Source organism: Aquarana catesbeiana, linkage group LG04, assembly GCF_042186555.1.
Source record: "Aquarana catesbeiana isolate 2022-GZ linkage group LG04, ASM4218655v1, whole genome shotgun sequence".
Classification (NCBI taxonomy): domain Eukaryota; kingdom Metazoa; phylum Chordata; class Amphibia; order Anura; family Ranidae; genus Aquarana; species Aquarana catesbeiana.
In genome coordinates, this window is record NC_133327.1 from 44,575,663 (window position 1) to 44,596,995 (window position 21,333).

Consider the following 21,333-nt stretch of genomic DNA (forward strand, 5'->3'; position numbering starts at 1 on the left):
GAGCATCTCCTGGGGCATGGCAGCCGTGTCTGAGCATCTCCTGGGGGGAAAAAATAAATAAAAATTGCACACATATACTGTAATAGACTCTCTCCTTTTACCAAAGCATTACGCTTTAAGATTGTTAGCAGAAAAGGAGAAATGTGAGATTGGGCGCAGTCCTGTGGATTTTATGCAGTGGATAAGTTCTTAGCTGGTAACATGCCAGTGTTCTCTTTTTTTTTTTTTTTTTTTTAAATCTGATTACGGACATTCTTGATCCCGTATTAGTATTTGGAAAACCTATTTAACCCTAAATTTAAGAGAAAAGCTGGTTTCTTTTGTGCAAACAAAGATCTTGGATGGTGGGAAAACCAACAGCACCACAACCCAGAAATATATGAATATAAAACACAAAAGGGCGCCCATTCATAGTGCAGTTGTCATTAAGTGTTCAAGTGATTTGTAAAGGTAACATATTAAAAAAAAATAATAAACATATTCTACTTACCTGCTCTGTGCAATGTTTTTGCACAGAGCAGCACTCCTCCTCCCCTTCTCGGGTCTCCCTGTCGGTGCGTCTGGCTCCTCCCCCTGCTGTGTGCCCCTTTGACAAGCGGCTTTCTATGAGGCTACTCATGCAGGCTCACTCCCGAGCTGTGCTGTGTGTGTCCATTGACAGTGTAGATCAGCCCGCCCCCCTACTCTCTCACTGATTGTGATTGACAGCAGCACAAGCCAATGGCTCCCACTGCTACCTCTGAGTCCAGTGAGGGGAGAGAGCAGTGATGCTGCTCTCATGCACAGCACTGGACTGAGATGGGGCACAGGTAAGTATTGAAGGGAGGGCTGAGGGGTGAACTGTACAGAGGTTGTTTTTTATTTTTTTGTTTTTTTTTGTTTTTTTTACCTTAATGCATAGAACGTATTAAGGTAAAAAAAAAACAACCTGCCTTTACAACCACTCTAAGTGGACATATGATTATAAGGCAATGCAAAATAGGGGTGTCCAGGCTGTGGTCACCTTTCTGCTACTGCCTCCCTCCAGTTCTCACCAGTGGTCATTTCATAGGCCCATAACAGCCAGCCGTCCGGTCCTTTTGCTCTTCAGCCCCGGAATCTGGATGGACTACCTGTGGTCACCTCCCATCCTAATGATTTACACTAGGGAGCCCATTCACATGTAGAACACAACGCATGTTGACACGCAAAGATGTCAGCATAACCTAGGAGGGAAAATCTTTTTGATTTTTGATGTTGGCAGTTTATATAAATTTGTAGAATATATAACATGTTTATTTTACAAATACAATTAACATGTTTATAAGGTTTTTCAAGCATGCAAATAGCTTTGCATGCACCCTGTGTATAGAGAGGAGAGGGATTAGACCACCTGCCAGGTTTTTATTGCTGTCTGTGCCCCCCTCTATTTGTTCTGTTCACGATTATCACCAAAAGTAAAAGAAAATCCCAAATTTTCAGTTCTCACTAGAACAGGAACAGCAGGAAAATCTTCTAAGGGGGACACTAGTTTTTGGTGACAACCAGGAATTCCTTCACTTTGGAGGGGTTTCCACCCACTTCCTGTTTTGGCTATGGGACAAACTAAAAGGAAATCTCCTCAATTGGATATAGTTGGCAAAAAAATGACAGGGGCTATAACCCTCCCTTACTTATATGCAAAATGGGGGGAAGTTTTGCTTTTAGTTGTGCTTAAGCCTAGGTTCACACTGACAGCGCGAATGAAATTGTGCGAGTTCAGCTGAACTCACACAATTTCATTCCCGTGTGTCAGTCCCAACTTGGGGGGGCGATTTCAGAGACATCTGTGCAGGTTTCTGCACAGATGTCTATTAAAATCGCAGCCTCAAAGTCGCCAAAAGTAGTACAGAAACTACTTTTGGGAATCGGTGCGACGTCGCACTGATTCGGACGGCGCCATTGCCGGAAAAATCCACCAATTTGGCATGCGATTTGACATGTGAAATCGCTGCAATGTGAACCAGGGCTTAAGCTGTATGGTTCCCACTTTGATAGGAGAGAGGAGGATAGGCTGTGTACCTGTGGAATTTAAGTCTCCGTAAGCTGATCTTTTTTCATACGTTTCATTCTTCACCCCATTGCATAACCAAGCCAGAGAAAGCTGCTTCCATTGTTGAAACTTGCCAAATCCTCAGACGAAATATTTGTTAGATTAAAAAAAAAAGATCTGCAGCAGTGAAGATAAACCGGCAGCTGAAGATCAAGCAGAATCCAAGTTCTGGGAGCGTTAATTGGTCCCCCAGCTGTGCAATTTGATTCCTTCCTTACAGGACACAGTAGTGATGGGGCTGGTGGATCAAACCACTGAGTGCAGGAGGGGACCAGGAATCCGACACTCCTGGAAGTGTCATATTTTTATAGGATCGTCTGCTAATGGGTTTTATACATTAATACAGAGATCCGGGAGGGAAGCGCAGCAGGACAAGGGAGTATTACATGTCTTCTTTCTAAATAACCATTTATTGTAGCAACAGAGTTGCTTAAGAACTATAATGGTTCTGGGTCAATTTCTTGAATTTATTTCCTTTTTTTTTTTTTTTAGGAAGACTCCCTTTTAGATTGTGTACAGCTCTGGCCATGTACCTGGCATGGTTGTGATATTCTATGTCTTAGCCCTGGCACTTGCTTGGGGGCTTACAAAGATGCCACGGGATGTAATCTTGGTCCATCCCTGCTCAGACTGTTATATGAGAATTTCCATTGGGGTCTGTTTCAACGCTTTTGTGTCAGTACAGACCCCATTGGAAATTCTCACACCACAGCCTTCCCAGGGATGGAGCAGGATTTCAGTCTATGTCCCATAAGTCTATACCATTGATGGCGAACCTTGGCACCCCAGATGTTTTGGAACTACATTTCCCATGATGCTCAACTACACTGTGCATGATGAGCATCATGGGAAATGTAGTTCCAAAACATCTGGGGTGCCAAGGTTCGCCATCACTGCTCTATAGGATTGAAAAACCTATAGAGCAGAGCAGACCAGAAAATGTGGACCCTCAGCTTTGCAGTGTGTGTGTGTGTGTGTGTATGTATGTATGTATGTATGTATGTATGTATGTATGTATATATGTGTAAATAATTATATTAATATATATATATATTTCAGGTACTTATATAGCGCCATCAATTTACGCAGCACTTTACATATACATTGTACATTCACATCAGTCCCTACCCTCAAGGAGCTTACAATCTAAGGTCCCTAAGTCACATTCATACAAACTAGGGACAATTTAGACAGGATCCAATTAACCTACCAGCATGTCTTTGGAGATATATATATATATATATATATATATATATATATATATATATATATATATATATATATATATTCAGAGAATAAAATGGTGATTGTTGCAATATTTTATGTCACACAGTATTTGTGCAGCAGTGTTTTTAAACGCAACTTTTTGGGAAAAAGTAAAGTTAGCCCAAATTTTTGTATAATGTGCAAGATGATATTACGCCGAGTAAATGGATACCAAACATGTCACGCTTTTATAATTGCACCCACTTGTGTAATGGCGACAAACTACAGTACCTAAAAAAAAAAAAAAAAAAATCTCCATAGGCGATGCTTACATTTTTTTTTTTTTGTTACCAGGTTAGAGTTACAGAGGAGGTCTAGGGCTAGAATTATTGCTCTCGCTCTGACGATCGTGGCGATACCTCTAATGTGTGATTTGAACACCGTTTACATATACGGGTGGGACTTCCGTATGCGTTTTCTTTGCTGCGCAAGCTTGCGGGGACGGGGGCGCTTTAAAAAAAAAAAAAAATTTCTTATTTTTTTTAATAATATTAAATTGTGTTTAACCGCTTTAATACCGGGCCGATTCTGGCACTTCTCTCCTACATGTAAAAATCATCATTTTTTTGCTAGAAAATTACTCAGAACCCCCAAACATTATATATGTTTTTTTAGCAGACACCCTAAGGAATAAAATGGCAGTCATTGCAACTTTTTATCTCACACGGTATTTGCGCAATCATTTTTCAAACGCCTTTTTTTTGGAGAAAAAACGGTTTCATGAATTAAAAAATAACAAAACAGTAAAGTTAGCCCAATTTTTTTATATAATGTGAAAGATGATGTTACGCCGAGTAAATAGATACCTAACATGTCATGCTTTAAAATTGCGCACAATCATGGAATGGCGCCAAACTTCATTACTTAAAAATCTCCATAGGCGACACTTTAAAATTTTTTACAGGTTACCGGTTTAGAGTTACAGAGGAGGTCTAGTGCTAGAATTGTTGGACACGCTCTAACGCACGCGGCGATATATCACGTGTGGTTTGAGCAGTGTTTACATATGTGGGCTGGACTTACGTGTGCGTTCGCTTCAGATCGCGAGCTACCGGGGACAGGGGCGTTTAAAATTTTTTTTTTTTTTTTTTTTTTTATTATTATTATTATTATTATTATTATTATTATTATTATTTTTATTTTTTTTACTTAATTTTTTTTTTATTTTTACACTTTTTTTTTAAACATTTTTTTTGATTACTTTTATTCCTATTACAAGGAATGTAAACATCCCTTGTAATAGGAATCTGTGTGACAGGTCCTCTTTATGGAGAGATGTGGGGTCAATAAGACCCCACATCTCTCCTCTAGGCTGGAAAGCATGAGATCAGGAAAAAAAAAATCACCGATCTCATGCTGACAGCTTCGTTTATTTCCGGGATCCCGGGCGTGACGTCATAACATCGCGCCCGGGCCTCCGACGGTCATAGAGATGGTCACCAGTCATCTCTATCGTCAACATCCGGCGCCAGTCGATTCATTCTCCGGGCTCCCGATGGCACGGGAGAGCCCGGAGAAGCACCGGATGGCGGCGGGGGGGGGGGGGGGACATCCCCTCCCGTCCCCTCCCGTCCCCTCCCGTCCCCTCCCGTCCCCTATAAGAACGATCAAGGCTGAAAAGAATGATATCTGAATGATGCATCTAGCTTCAGGCATCATTCAGATATCCCCCCTTAAAGTAGAGGACGTCATTTTACTATAGGCGGGTATAAAAAATTTGATCACTTTTTTTATTGCTGTCACAAGGAATGTAAACATCCCTTGTGACAGTAATAGGTGGTGACAGGTATTCTATGGAGGGATCGGGGGTCTAAAAGACCTCCAATCTCTCCTTTGCACTTCCGAATATGGCGATTCTGAATACTGTATATTTTTTTAAAAATCCGGGGCCATTGGCAGCCGAGTAAACAGGAAGTGGCGTTGTGACGTCGCTTCCGTGCTTGCATTCATGAGACTGTAACGAAGCCATTTAAGGCTTCGATCCAGTCTGTGGCTAGATGCCGGAACTGCCAGATCGCTGATCGGTCTCCCGGTGGGACGGGAGGCCCGGTCAGAGTGGCGGGAGGGGGGTGGGGGGATGTCCCCTCCCGCTCCTCCGGGATAACAATCGAGAGGCTTTTAGCTCTATACTTTTTAGCTTTATCTCTGGAAAGCCGATCGCCCGCTCTAAAAAACGGTACTGGGATGATGCCTGCAGCTGCGGGCATCATCCCGGTATAATCACCGAAAGCTGAGGCCGCATATGTGCGTACGGGTTTAAGGGCATTCAGAGCGGGTCATCCATATTAAATGGGAGGAAAATAGAAAGGACTGATAGTGAAGTACTGTTGAGATAATGTGAATTTGCGCAATCTAGGTGCCACTTACAGAATATCTGAATCATCTGGGTGCGTCGCTGCTCGGCGTGCGTTCCTCAGAGGGTGGAAATTACGTCGGTGGTTTACGAAACCGGAAGTACGTCAACGCATTTTGTCCCTCCAGGGCGTCGTCAAGGACATCACTTTCAGTTTCAAATGGTCAAATTTATATCCGAGGACCAATTGCCTCCTCTCGCATAAGCCAATAGAAAAAAAAAATCCTTTTAGGTGTCAACACACCAACTTCTTTTTTTGTGACATCATTTCCTGTTTACATATTATGATTCAAAAGATTCTTTAATACAAATGATACATATTATTTAAAACAAGGTTATTACATTATTCTAAATAAAAATAAATGTGAAAATTAAAAATTAAATCTAAAACATATGTATCCAGAAAATGTATCAAACAAATACCAGTGTACCAGAAAATTCTACCAGTTGGACAGAAAGCAATTCGGATACGATTCTATGTTTAAGCCAAAAGGACTCATAGTGTCGAGCCTATGGATCCATTGGGTTTCATTCTGTGAAATAGCCTTTTTCAGATTGGATCCTCTCCAATGCTCCTCTACCCAGATGTCTATTGAAATCGCACCCCGAAGTTGCCAAAAGTAGTACAGAAACAACTTTTTAGTTGAAGGCTTCTGAATGGTCTCAGTAGACTCTAGAGTTGCACGATTCTGGCCAAAATGAGAATCACTATTTTTTTTGCTTGGAATAAAAAGATCACGATTCTTGTGACATAAAATCTTTCGTGATAACGATTCTTGACGATTAATAGCTCTAGAAGCCTCCAACTAAAGCCATTGACACAAGCATGTCGATATGGGCCCTTAGCCTGCATCCATGGTTCTAGTGATGATTTGCATTGGTTGCACACATTGAGTGCCTGCTTTCTGTTCTCCACAGGCATGCAGTCTGTATCTTCTATCTGGTTTTGCGAGCTCTGGACACTGTGGAGGATGACATGACTATAGGCCTGGAGACCAAGATCCCCATGCTGCACAACTTCCACACCTTCCTCTACGAGGCTGACTGGAGGTTCGTGGACAGCAAAGAGAAGGATCGCCAGGTGCTTGAGGACTTCCCAACAGTGAGTCATTTTTCTGAATTCAATTATTATACGTGTGTGTATGTATATACAGTGCATCCGGAAAGTATTTACAGCTCTTCACTTTTTCCACATTTTGTTATGTCACAGCCTTATTCCAAAATGGATTCAATTTAATTATTTTCCTCAAAATTCTACAAACAATACCCCATAATGACAACGTGAAAGAAGTTTGTTTGAAATCTTTGCAAATTTATTACAAATAAAACAGGAAAAAAAATCCCAGGTACATAAGTATTCTCAGCCTTTGCCATGGCACTCAAAATGGAGCTCAGGTGCATCCTGTTTCCACTGATCACCCTTGAGATGTTTCTACAATTTGATTGGAGTCCACCTGTGGTAAATTCAATTGATTAGACATGATTTGGAAAGGCACACGCCTGTCTACATAAGGTCCCACAGTTAACAGTGCATGTCAGAGAACAAACCAAGCCATGAAGTCCAAGGAATTGTCTGTAGACTTCCGAGACAGGATTGTATCGAGGCACAGATCTGGAGAAGGGTACAGAAACATTTCTGCAGCATTGAAGGTTCCAATGAGCACAGTGGCCTCCATCATCTGTAAATGGAAGCCGTTTGGAACCACCAGGACCCTTCCTAGAGCGGGCCACCCACCCAAACTGAGTGATTGGGGGAGAAGGGCCTTAGTCAGGGAGGTGACCAAGAACCTGACAGAGCTCCAGCGTTTCTCTGTGGAGAGAGGAGGACCTTCCAGGACAACCATCTTTGCAGCACTCCACCAATCAGGCTTGTATGGTAGAGTGGCCAGATGGAAGCCACTCCTCGGTAAACAGCACATGACAGCCCACCTGGAGTTTGCCAAATGGCACCTGAAGGACTCTGACCATGAGAAATAGAATCCTGTGGCCTCAATGGCAAATGTCATGTCTGGAGGAAACCAGGCACTGCTCATCACCTGGCCAATACCATCCCTACAGTGAAGCATGGTGGAGGCAGCATTATGCTGTGGGGATGTTTTTCAGTGGCAGGTACTGGGAGACTAGTCGGGATCGAGGGAAAGATGAATGCAGCTATGTACAAAGACATCCTTGATGAAAACCTTCTCCAGAGAGCCCTGAACCTCAGACTGGGGTGAAGGTTCATTTTCCAACAGGACAACGTCCTTAAGCACACAACCAAGCTAACAAAGGAGTGGATACAGGACAACTCTGTGAATGTCCTTGAGTGGCCCAGCCAGAGCCCAGACTTGAACCCGATTGAATATCTCAAGAGAGATCTGAAAATGGCTGTGCACTGACGCTCCCCATCCAACCTGATGGAGCTTGAGAAGTCCTGCAAAGAAGAATGGGAGAAACTGCCCAAAAATAGGTGTGCCAAGCTTGTAGCATCATATTCAAAAAAGAGGTGCCAAAGGTGATTCAACACAGTATTGAGTAAAGGCTGTGAATACTTATGCACATGGGATTTTTTCCATATTTTTATTTTTAATGAATTTGCAAAGATTTCAAACTTCTTTCACGTTGTCATTATGGGGTATTGTTTTATTATATCTTTTCATGGGATGACACTTTCTTACAATGTACAGTAGTGAGTGTACAGCTTGTATAACAGTGTAAATTTGCTGTCCTCTCAAAATAACTCAACACACATGTCCCCAGAACTACATCTCTCGAGAGACCTTTCCCTAAACGCAGTATGTGGGCAAGCAGCATTTCTTTTCAAAGGATAAAAAGTGGGGAAATGTGCAATTGTTTCAGAGATGCCCTGACATACACTTTAACCCTGGATCGTAGCTCCATCCATCACCTTTTGCTATAATACTGCTGTAAAGTCGCAGGTCTCCTCTCCTGCTTTCCCTGTGGCTCTAGTGTTTAGTAAAGACAAATGTTCCTGATTTCTGATGGCACTAAGCTGCTGTGTTCTCTTCCCGCTGTCAGATTTCCCTGGAGTTCAGGAACCTGGCTGTGGTCTACCAGGAGGTGATTGCTGACATCTGTCACAAGATGGGGGTGGGGATGGCAGAGTTCCTGGAGAAGCATGTGGAGTCTTTACTGGAATGGGACAAGGTAAGATTTGACATCTGATAATAAACAGCATCTGTTCACCTCTACTTCACTACACCCCATTTTCTCCATCATCATGAGATCAGCCTACACTACACCACACCTTCTCCATCACTATATACAAGATCTGCCTGCACTACACCCCGTCTTCTCCATCACTATATATGATCCATCACTATATGAGATCAGCCTACACCTGCACTGCACCCCATCTTCTCCATCACTATATACAAGATCTGCCTGCACTACACCCCGTCTTCTCCATCACTATATATGATCCATCACTATATGAGATCAGCCTACACTTGCACTGCACACCATCTTTTCCATCACTATATACGAGATCTGCCTGCACTACACCCCATCTTCTCCATCACTATATAGAAGATCTGCCTACACTACACCCCATCTTTTCCATCACTATATATGAGATCAGCCTGATGCTTCTTTTTTTCGGGATCAGCACTGCTGCGATGGACCGGTTGCCATTGCTAATCAAAATGCTAGTTGTTTGACTTTAATACTTATCCTCTGGCTTCAGTACTTTGAAAGTTATTCTCACAGAACAAGTATCCAGATCAGGAAAGTCACAAGTCCCTTTACAGCCTTGTAAACTACTGTACTGTGTTTAGAGTTCATTGTCTCAAATTGCTGCAACCTTTAAATAATCACATTTTATTAGAAAATCATTCTTTAAATACATTTTGATTTTTTATATAGCAACTCAAAAAAAGAAAAGGATTTCGCTCCGAGGTTTGAATGGATAATATTTCCTATTGTGTTTTATGTAGAGGGATAAGGAGACAGGGGAAGTCAACTGTTGGCTCACACTTTCTCAAGATTATTTCCAAACGTCCTCTTCTCTCATTTCCCCCATTATACTCCCTTTAAATTCATTTTTGGTCAGAAAATGTAAAGTGTTAACCCCAATGAAACTGCACTTCACAGACTGAGCATCTGTGATTGAAAGAACTGAAATTCAGTGACTGAAAGGTGTGAGCCAGGGACAGCAAGGTTAGGGGAAAAAAGAGCTAAATAATGCTGGATGTCTTCCAGCCAGGAAATAAGGTAGGCTCTTTGTACATGAAAACCTGAAGAAAGTCACAATGTGAGATGCTCACAGTGTGCAGTGAAATCCGAGAAAGCTATTTAAGTACAGCAAAGAAGCCTGTATAACTGTGCAAGACTGGAGTTCCTGTCTATGCCATAAAAAACCTCTTACACCAGGCAGCCATGTAAATCACCTCCAGGTATTTGATCTGCAGATCCAAGGTTATATTTTATACTTCACTGACAACGGTTGCAGATTTTAAGGTGTTTTTTTTTCCTCCCTCACAGTACTGTCACTATGTAGCCGGTTTGGTGGGGATTGGTCTGTCCCGTCTGTTCTCTGCTTCTGAGCTGGAGGACCCCATTGTAGGAGATGACACAAGACTCTCCAACTCCATGGGCCTGTTCCTGCAGAAGACTAACATCATTCGTGATTACCTGGAGGATCAGTTGGAAGGCCGAGAGTTCTGGCCGAAAGAGGCAAGTACAGCCAGCTCCTCTCCTATCTGAAATACCCATTGTGGGAGGGGAGGGATTATTTAATGAGACCGATTCAAGCAAAACTAAACTAGCCCTCACTCCAGCGCTGGGGTGCCCCAGAGATCCCTCACTGGCCATTGATGTCTTCTGGGTTCTTAATCTTTGGGAGCGGACAATAAGCATGCTCTCAGCACAGTAGGCAGAAGGTCTTCCAGTAGCCAGTATTTCATATCTGTCATTCTGCCTATACCAGGTGTGGAGTAAATATGGGAAGAAGCTGTCGGACCTTGCCAAGCCGGAAAATATTGTGCCAGCCGTACAGTGTCTGAATGAGCTCATCACCAATGCTCTTCAACATGTGCCCGACGTTTTGCTGTACCTGTCCAGACTGCAAAACCAAAGTGTGTTCAACTTCTGCGCAATCCCTCAGGTGAGTAAGCCAATCTGACAGTGAATGGTAGATGTAAAGGTAAAGTGCAATGTATTTTTGGTGATGCTTTAAGATCATATTGTATTGTTTTATATTAAAGGAAAACCGTACTGGTTTTGGTTAGCTTTATTTTTAAATGGGAAATAAATTCTAACTGTTTTGTCAAAAAAAAAAAAGCAGGCAGAGGCCAAAGAACTGGTTACCAGTATTGCATGTGGTCTCCCTGCAGCTGATCTCTCCACGTTACTGTCTTAAGCAGCCCATAGATGAATCGATTTTCTTTCCTTCCACCAAAAGTGGAAGGAAAGCAAATCAATTGATTCTGTCCTGCAGCTCTATTGTGCCTCCCGCAGCGCTATTGTGTTCTGCTGGTGCTGTAGCCACCAGCAGTTATCTCAGGTAAAAAATCCAACAGGCTGGTTGTACCCAAGTGGATCGATTGAATCAACTTGGGTACAGTCAGCCTGCCCATAGATGGATCCAAATCCCTTCCGGTCCCTGATAAACAGGCCAAATTTCGATCCAGCTGGCTGGCTTTACCATGGCTTGTTCTGCACTCTGTCTCTGTGTGGCAGCCATCTTGGTAGAGGCAGTGCTTTGCTTACTTATGTCACAGCCTCCAGCAAGGAGAACAATGAAATCACCAAATCTCCTGAGACTAGCAATCAGAGGCAGTAGTGCCTTAGATCTCACACTGGGAACTACAAGTGTTAAACTACTGAACAGGATTGCCTGGGTCAGCCTTTCTCAAACTTTATACCATGGAAGAAGGCTTAAAATAATATTCTGTTCTCAGGGACATGATTATATCCAGAGCTCATTGTATATTAGCCATACCACATTGGTGGTCAGTGAGAGAAAGGCTTCCTTGCACTGGTGGTCAGTGGAGAGAATACCCTACCTCACTGGTGGTAAATGGAAGGAAGGCCCTATTTCACTAGTGGTGGGTGAGAAAAATGCCTGTTACAATGAAAAAACATCCCATCCAATTGGTGGTCCGTATAAGGCCCCCATACATTGGGAGACAGTGGGAAAAATACTTTTTTCCATTGGTGGTAAGTGAAACAGACAGTGAACCTGATCATTTGGGTGTCAATGGTTAGTTGCTTGAGAAGGGGAATCTCCACTAGTCCCGTTTTGGTTTGTTTCGTTCTGAGTAGTGCTGGTGCCATTGGGCAAGAGATCAATCCTTCACTGCTCAAGGGACCTGTAGCAACCGCTGGGGGAACCCTGGTTGAGTAAGGCTGACTTAGGCATAGGAAGTGTCCTGTTATTTTTCAGAAAAAATGCAAAATTATCAGGGAGCTGCTTAGGCAAAATTACTCTTTCTAGATGTTCCCTATACCATAGCAAACTTTTTGCATTTTAAATCTTGGTCCACGTGTGTGTGGTTTTTTTTTTGTTTTTGGTTTTTTGGTTTTTTTTTCTTGTATTTTTTTTTTTTTTTTTTAAAGACACTTTTACTGATTTTTTTTTTTTTTTTTTAAATGCATGGAGCCTGCAGAGTCGGGATACGTCATGTGTGTGTAAACTAAAGGTTTAGATACTAGGCTCACACTTAGGACTGCTATTCTCTGAGGATTGGGGGAGAAGGGGGGCGCATAACCTAAAGGGGTACCTGACCACACAGGGTAAGTAGTAGGGCTACCAAGGCAGTCACCAATCCAGCTGCAGCACCCCTTTTACAAAAGAGTGGGGTCCAACCTTCACCCTTCACAGCGGGCAATGTCTTACAGGACCTTGAGGGACTCAACCCTTCTTTGTGAGGTCCACTGCCCTGGACCTGTATAGCACCCTGATGGAATTTCCTTGTCAGTTATTACTGCACAGGGTTCTGTACATGTAGGTTCCAGTGCTGACCAGTTGCATTACAGCAAATCTCCACATCTTGTCCATTCTTCTTCCAGTGCGGGGTCCGAGTACCATTCTCCTTAATTTTTTTTAGCTGTAGGAATGGATCCGGATAGCACCAATCTCCTGATACCTGCTGGAGCTATTGAGAAACCTGGTAACATTGTGCAGAGACTTGCATCACCTTCAGACACTGGTGAAAAAATTGGGGTATTCCCTGTATGGAAGTACGGGAAGTATATATGAAGTTATATAGATTAGGACTTCCTCTGTTTTTTTGCCAGTATCCAATCACCTGTAGGTGGTGCATAACCCCTATAAGTAAGGAATTATTGTTTATTATTAATATTATAATTATGATTATTATTATTATACAGGATTCTTTTATAGCGCCAACAGTGTGCGCAGCGATTTACAACATGAGGGCAGACAGTACAGTTACAAAACAATCAGAATTATACAGTGGCTTTGTGTCCCTTGATGTACGATAAAGAAATCTAATTTTTCAGAAACACAGTTATGGTTAGCCTGGTAAAGCTACTATTTCTAAGTAAACAGCCCCTTGCAAAAAAGTGTCTAAAGGAACAGTCTTCTTTAGAACACAGCAAATAAGATTCATCCTCCCACACTGCACTGGAAAGATGAACAAAAAAGTGTAAAAAAAAAAAAAAAAAAACACATAAAATGTGATCCTTTTAAACCTGCATGAATGAGGCCTGTTACTTGTTTAGTTCTTTCCATTGTGTGTTAAGAAGCTGCTGTATTTTATTTATTCTCTAATTGGGATTGCCTGTGTATAGCTGTGAGTGTTCTAACAATAGTTTTTGTGTGTGTAGGTGATGGCTATCTCCACACTGGCCGCCTGTTATAACAACCAGCAGGTGTTTAAAGGAGTGGTGAAGATCCGGAAGGGCCAGGCTGTGACTCTGATGATGGATGCTACAAACATCCAGGCTGTAAGGGCCATCATGTATCAGTACGTGGAGGAGGTACGGATATTTTATCTTCCACCCTGTCTGCACATCATGTCCTGTATAAAATTAATAAAAGTGGGTTTGGTACAAAACATTGCAGTATAAAGCAAAGCACGGTCTTCCCTGGCTACTGGTGGGATGGTGGCAGGCCAGCAGGTGCAGGACCCCCTTAAAATGGTTGTAGCATGTAGGTGGAGCTGGGAACCAGCTTTACAGTTGGAACCCTCAAGATGTCAGCTGAAGGTTTAGGCTGGATTCACACTCTTCCATTCCTGTGCATTGCACCATGTTTTGGTGCTTGCAATGTAATGCTTTAGAGCAGGGATATGCAATTAGCGGTCCTTCAGCTGTTGCTAAACTACAAGTCCCATCATGCCTCTGCCTCTGGGTGTCATGCTTGTGGCTGGAGGTCCGCTAATTGCATATCCCTGCTTTAGAGCTTAAAGTGATTCTAAATGAAAGATGTTTATTATTTCTTTAAAAAGAAAGAAATTTATCCTTACCTGCTGTGTGTAATGGTTTTGCACAGAGCAGCCCCATTCCTCTTCTTCTTTTTGGGTCCCCCACTGGCGGTCCTGGCTCATCACCCCCCCCCCCCCACTCCCTGCCGAGTGCCCCCATAGCAAGCCTCTTGCTATGGGGGCACTTAAGCAGGCTCGCTCCCGAGTGGCACTCACACATGGAGCGCGGCTCGACCCTGCCCTCGCTCTCTCCTCATTGGCTTACTGACTGTGATTGACAGCAGCAGGAGCCAATGGCTCACGCTGCTATGTGAGGCAATGAGGAGAGAGAAAGACCTGGGGGAGCCATTGCTCTCGTGCACACCGCTGGATCGAGATGGGGCTCAGGTAAGTATAAGGACAGCTGGGGGGGGGGGGGGGGGGGGAGCTGCACGCAGAAGGGTTTTTTTTTTTACCTTCATGCATATTATGCATGAAGGTAAAAAACATTGAGCCCTTTAAACCACTTTAACATCAGGTAGATATAAATAAAAAAACAACAGCTAAAGCAGTGGTGCATCTGCATTTGTCTTTGTCATTCTTCTGTAATTGCCTGTACAACATGCATAGCAGAGAGGGTGCCAACACTAGTAGCCAGTCAAACAGTGTTGCAGTTTTGTTAGTCTAACAATGGAAGCTCGCTGACAGGAGGCGATAGAAGATTGATGTCTCATCAGTATGCTGCTCCTTCATTTTACAACCCGCAAGCTGGGGATATGACCTTCAGCAAGCTTTACTTTTTGACTGTTGTGGAGGTTCCAGACTTTGCTATGCAGTGTAGTAGTGGTATCTGGATCATAGGACTGGCTAAACAAATATTTTTGGCAGGTAAAACAGTCAACATACAGTATACTGTGTGCAGCCTGGAGTTTATTTTTACATATCATCGCTTAATTTCACATGTTTTTGATTGGTGATTAGTCATTATTATTCCTGGTTTAATGGGTTATTTATATATTTTTTTCCTCCTTTTTAGATCTATCAGAAGATTCCAATGACAGACCCATCTTCTGGACGGACACAAAACATTGTGGCTACTGTCAGGAAGTTGAGTTTACCCAGTGGCTCTCTGGTGTCCCGGCACAGCTTTTCCCCCATATATCTGTCCTGCGCCATGTTACTGGCGGCCCTCAGTTGGCAGTACCTGAGCACTGTGCAGGCCTCAGAGGAGGTCCATACGGGCCAGTGACCCGGGACAATTTTGCTTATAATGTACCTATCTCCGCTCAGTTCTCCATGGTAGTAATCTCTTCTGCATCTCGGAGGATTATGGGGCTGGAGCCCTTCTGAGGACACCTATTCAGCTGAGATCCTTGCACTCAAAGCACATTTATCAAGCCTCGCTTGACTCGAACTGGCTTCTCATCTCCATGACGTTTTAATCCCAAGGGAGACACTGAAACTGGATTTATTCCACGACTCATAGCTTTATCAGATTATTCTTATAAAAGTATTAGTGATTGGACTATAGTTCAGGTCTGGATGGTACTGAAAGGAGCACTGTGGACCGGTATCTAAGCTATCTCAACATGGCTGGTGGCTGGAGAATAAGTAGACTGTAATATAACCAATGAGGTGAACTCTTATTATCACATCTGGTTTTCTGATTGGGCTTTCATGTTCTAAATTGTTATGGCTGACAGCATTCAAGACCCCACAAGTCTGAGTATAGACAGGCTTAAGTACGTCAGAACAAAGGGAAAAGTCTAAAATATAATAATTATAAAGGCAACGTATTAAGATAGAAGTATAATAGATAATGATGTTGGGCTGTCATCCTTCTCCTTTCTTTACTACTTAGAGAGGTATGTGCCCATAAAAAGTATGGGGGTGGGAAGCCGCAAATTCAATGTCTAGACTTCTGCGTGGCCTTTCACTCAGCAAGCAGTAAAGTTGGGGTCATGGATAACAGCATTTTGCTTTGCACTCTAAAAAGCTCACATGAAGTCACAGAATTGACTAGTCAAACAGGTTTCATAGTCTTGTATTCACCTCCAAACATTTGTGCAAGGTGTCTAAATATGACTGTGTAGTCCAATAGGCACCAGATTCTGACCACACTGCCCAGTGCTCTCTGTAAGCTAAAAGACCTGGTCAGACACCTCCCCTCTCTTCATCACAATACAAGTCTGTGCAGGGACACTTGAGATGAGGGCTATGTCCATCATACAGCAAGACCAGTACAGGAGGGAAGGGCAGGAGGTGCATTTCCACTATCAGAAAAGGACCTTCCAGGTAATGTTAGTCACAAATCGTGACATGGTGGTACACAGAACTATAAAGTGAAAAGAGACGTTAACATTGGGCAGCACCAATATGGATCCCTTCACAGACAACTTTTAAGTAGGACTAATCTCCTAAGCTTAGCTTGGCCAGCCTGTATCTGTGCAGCCCTGGTGGAAGTCCCAGCAGGGTGTTCAGTCGCAGTTTAATAGCTGATGAAAATATGGCAGTGCTGTAGGCTGTCAATAAGTAGAAAAACAAAATATTTTAGACTGTGAGGTCAACGGTCTCAAGTGATCCTATTGGTTGGAAATCACAATGATACAAATTGAGCCTTTTATATTAAAGGATGCCTTCAAATTCCATGATAATAAATCTATATTGTCATGCACACTGCCCAGTATAAAAAGTAAGGGCATCTACAGTTATTGTAAAAGTTCACATTTTAAATTGTTTTTCTGTACTTTCTCTGAACTTTTATGAAATGCGTTTTCTTTTCTTTTTCATTTTTGTTTTGGTGGAATTTCACTGAGGGGATAAGATTGTAGTCTGGGGGAACTTTTCCCAACTTTTTGATCAATGTGCGCTATACCTGAATAATGGAGAATATAAGTATTTGAAATGAGGAAAGTCTTCTTCTCATAGAGGCTGGCAGTAAACTTCTATAAAAGGTTATATTTTAGGAGCAGAAGTACTTCCTGTTGGTTGTTGCTAATTAAAGGACAATGGGAGCCATAATGCTCACTTGATATTTAAAGGTGCGACTCTCAGGACCTTCATTCTATTACTTGCTTTGCTACCTAGTGATTGGTTACCTGGGACAAGAATGCAGCCAGTAGAGACAGGGCGAGGTTGATGGCTCCAGAACCTACATAAATTAGCAATGGCAGCTCCCTTGCTCTTATCTCACTTGTTACAACTACAGGCAACGAATGAACTCAATTAGTGACCTACCAATGAAATATAAGAATCTAAACTGAAGGTCCATCCAGTTTAGGTTATGTTCTCAGTTTCGTGTAATTCCAATCCAGTTCGGTTCTTGGATGCTACATGTGCTTCTGGGTGGATCCTCCTGCTGAGGTCACCTGGTTCTGCATGGTGCGACTTAACTTTCCGCCTTGTAGGAAGATTACATTAGGAGCGGGACTAGGAAAAGCTGGCCTGTCACGTCTTGGCTTATGGTGTTACCACCACTAGAGTATTGGCGACAAGTAGCTCTTAGGTTAGTAGGGTGACATCTTGAAATACAGCTATGCTTGGACAAAGTACAGGACCCCTGCATTGTGTGTAGGTCTTTCAAGGCTTATTTTACTAAATGTAGTGCACTTTATAGGGACAACGCTTCAGACGTTTTCATTGGCCAACTATTTGGGGGTTGTTGGACTGGCTCAGTGCCACCTCATTTATCCACATACTTTCTGTATGTTCAATACCTTTCCAGGAGGTACCAGTTACTTTGCCTCAAGTTCATAGAGTATTGATAATCCAAGAGGTATTCCACTGCTTAACTTTTAGCTCAAAGTGTGTGTTGAGGTCCCCCCCCCCAAGGGATTTTGTGAAGAGCAAAATATTTTACAGGTTCACTGCTTTACCTTTGGCTCATGAGATCTACTCATAGATTGACAAAGCATCTTGTGGAGAAAGAAGCATGTAGAGGGCTATTAAGCATATAAGATATCCCCATGGAGAGCCATCTTGTGGAGAAAGAGGCATGTAGAGGTATTTCATTGCTTTACCTTTAGCTCATAAGGTGTCTGAGATTTCTTCATGGATCAGCAAGGCATCTTGTGGCGAGAAAGGCATATATAGGTCTGCTACGTTAACTTTGGCTCATGGGGTGTCTGAAATCTCCCCATAGGTGGGCAAAACATCTTGTAGAGTGTGAAGCATTTACAGGTACTACTATACTTTTGACTCATGAGGTATTGGAGATCTCCCTATAGATACACAAGACACTTTGAGGAGAGATGAGCATGTACAGGCCCAAGAAAGGCCCAGATGAAATGATGGTCAGCACAGTTTGTACAGAACGCTCCACCCCTGTTCTCCTGCCAGTTACAGTGTACCTGTACTGAAAAAAGAAATGGCTACCCTATCACTTGGATGTAATAGCAGGCACCTCCAGGTCTCTACAGGTCTTTGGGTATACATCCATGTATGAGATGAATACTAAACCAGCTTAGAGGTGCCTACCTCTATATCACAGTGACAGGGTGGTGATGTATCTTCAATATGAGTATGTTTGGTACTTTATATCCATAGGTGGTATTTCTGATGCTCCTTCAGTTCCCATCAGTTTTTTTTCTTCTCAGTTTGGCTGTTGTTGGTGAGAGGACCTTATAACTGTTACAGGTTGTAATGTGGGGTTAGTACTTTTAGGCCAAGATTTAAAGGTCAACCCCAAGCAAGACTAATATTGGGTCAGTACATTTTAAGATGAAGAAGCATATTAAAATGAATGGTCAATCCCAATCAAGACTAACATTGCTGTCCAGTTGAGTGATTTACTCCCTGGCTTCTTTTTCTTCTCGGGACTTTAGTGAAGAACGATCCCCATGGGAGTTTTCAGTTCCACATCAGCTACCATGGCTGTTGGGGACCAGCAAAAGAGTGACACCCTCTGATATGGCCCTGTGAGAGGAGGCAGACTACTGCAGGGAAATGTCACCACTGGAGTCGCTATAAGATATAAGAAGCAGCGGATTGATTCAGGCCATCAGTGTCCACAAAAAACTGAAATTGGGTTGGATTGAATTGGCCTTCAAAATGCAACCAAGGTTTGGTGTCCACTACAGATTTGTGGGCAAGAGCCCTCTAAACCCCATCGTTGTGTTTGATGCCATTGGCAAGGAGGTTAGGATATGTAATTAGTTCTTGTTTTCTGCATTTCTCTTTGTAATAAAAATAAAAAAAACCTTCAGTGACACCAAATGGAGGATGTTAATAGATGATTTAGAAAATCTCCATTCCCGATGCTCCATTGATTAAACCATCATCCCATACTGGATAAAGGAATTCTTTAATAAGGCAATTAAAAGATAAGTGAAAAAGCCTGGTATCTCATAGCAACCAATCAGACTTGGATCTTTTAAATAGTTTAAAGAGTTGTGAATGAGATGATTGCCGATTGGTTGTTTTGAATGCTTCTTGCCTTTTTAGTAATGTCTCCTGTGGACAGAGAATGATAGGACTGGTTTGATAGGCGGCTCTGTCGCCACCTCTCTACACACATTTTGTCTGCACAGTTGGGAGTGTTGGGAATGATCCGTATTGTGACATTGTTATACAATGCATTTTAATTTTTATTAAATAAAATGTCAGTTCAAATCATTTATGTTGTCACTGCCTTTTTTTTTTTTTTTTTTTTAATTAAATGAGTGTGCTCATGTCTGATCACGTTACCTATTTTTTTTTTTTTTTTTTTTACTAAATTGTCTTCTTTTGTATTTTTTTTTTTTTTTTTTTTTTTTTTATACTGTCTACTGTAAAATTAGATAAGATCTTCATTTTTATATATATATATATATATATATATATATATTACACACAGTATCTCACAAAAGTGAGTACATCCCTCACATTTTTTGTAAATTTGTTATTATATCTTTTCATGTGACAACACAGAAGAAATGACACTTTGCTACAATGTAAAGTAGTGAGTGTACATCTTGTAGAACAGGGGTTAAATGTGTGACTAGCTCTGTGGATTGTGTAAAGTGTGTTGCTTTTACTTATAGATCTCAAAGTTTCTCATCCCTGCTTTGTACAGAGCAGAGATGCATGAAAATTTTGGTGGCCGTAAGAGAAAAAGGTGCAAATAATGGCGCCCAAAATGCACGCGATTTTGCCACGATTTCACCATGTGTTTTTCATAGGTCATGTGACTCAAAAACCGCATCAAAAACTTTACATGGGTGTGTTCTTGCTGTGTTTTCAATGCATTTCAACGAGGAGGGTGTTTGTTTTTTTTTTTTTAACTGAACAAAAATGCAGCAAGCAAGATTTTTAACACAACGGAAGCGCAATGGACCAGTGTGAAGGCATACATAGAATTGAAAGAGATGTATTTTCTTGAGCTTTTCTTGCTCTAAAGGTGCCAATAATGGCCGACAATAAATTTCATATTCATTTACATTCATGATATTCATTAAAAACTTGAATATAATACAATATTATTTATATATATTATTATTATTATTATTATACAGGATTTATATAGCGCCGACAGTTTACGCAGCGCTTTACAACATTAGGGCAGACAGTACAAGTACAATACAATTCAATACAGGAGGAATCAGAGGGCCCTGCTCGTTAGAGCTTACAATCTAGGAGGGAGGGTCAAGTTATACAAAAGGGTAATAGCTGTGGGGGATGAGCTAATGGAGAAAATAATGCAGTTGTTAGATGGGGATATATATATATATATATATTTGTCAAAAAAAGGTCATTTTCTGTTTCGGTTTCAAATTTGACTGCAAAAGTGGAAATATGCTAGTACTTCCCAACCACCTACTGCGGAGATGCACTGCAGCAGGTCGGCTCTATTGCAAGTCCCTGTACCTGTATGTCATTTTGTGCAATAGACACTGGAGGCACGCATGTGCACTGATTGGACAGAGGGGGAGCCAATCGTCAGGTTCGTCCCCAGAGGAGCAGAACCAAGATCTGCCTATGTAAACAAGGCAGATCGACATTCTGACAGGGGAGAAGATGGATATCTTGTGTTCCTGCTAAGCATCGATCTGTCTTCATCAGTCAGACCATCCCCCACAAAGTTGGCAAGCACCCCCTAGGGCAGTGATGGCGAACCTTGGCACCCCAGATATTTTGGAACTACATTCCCCATGATGCTCATGCACTCTGCAGTGTAATTGAGCATCATGGGAATTGTAGTTCCAAAACATCTGGGGTGCCGAGGTTTGCCATCACTGCCCTAGGGACACCCTTTGATCACCCCTGATGTTAACCCCTTCCCTGGCAGTTTCATTAGT

General features: G+C 42.2%; 1 protein-coding gene across 2 annotated transcripts in view; it reads left to right on the forward strand.

The window, feature by feature from the left end:
- LOC141139216 (squalene synthase-like) overlaps positions 1-19,672 on the forward strand; it is a 35,345-nt gene extending 15,673 nt beyond the window's left edge. For both annotated transcript variants that reach the window (XM_073625142.1, XM_073625141.1), the window contains 6 exons: positions 6,609-6,792; positions 8,709-8,837; positions 10,173-10,364; positions 10,618-10,794; positions 13,482-13,634; positions 15,096-19,672. In XM_073625142.1, the coding sequence (XP_073481243.1) occupies positions 6,609-6,792; positions 8,709-8,837; positions 10,173-10,364; positions 10,618-10,794; positions 13,482-13,634; positions 15,096-15,308 (1,048 nt within the window). In that variant the 3' untranslated portion in view covers positions 15,309-19,672. The remainder of the gene's footprint in view (positions 1-6,608; positions 6,793-8,708; positions 8,838-10,172; positions 10,365-10,617; positions 10,795-13,481; positions 13,635-15,095) is intronic.
- Positions 19,673-21,333: the final 1,661 nt, after the last annotated feature.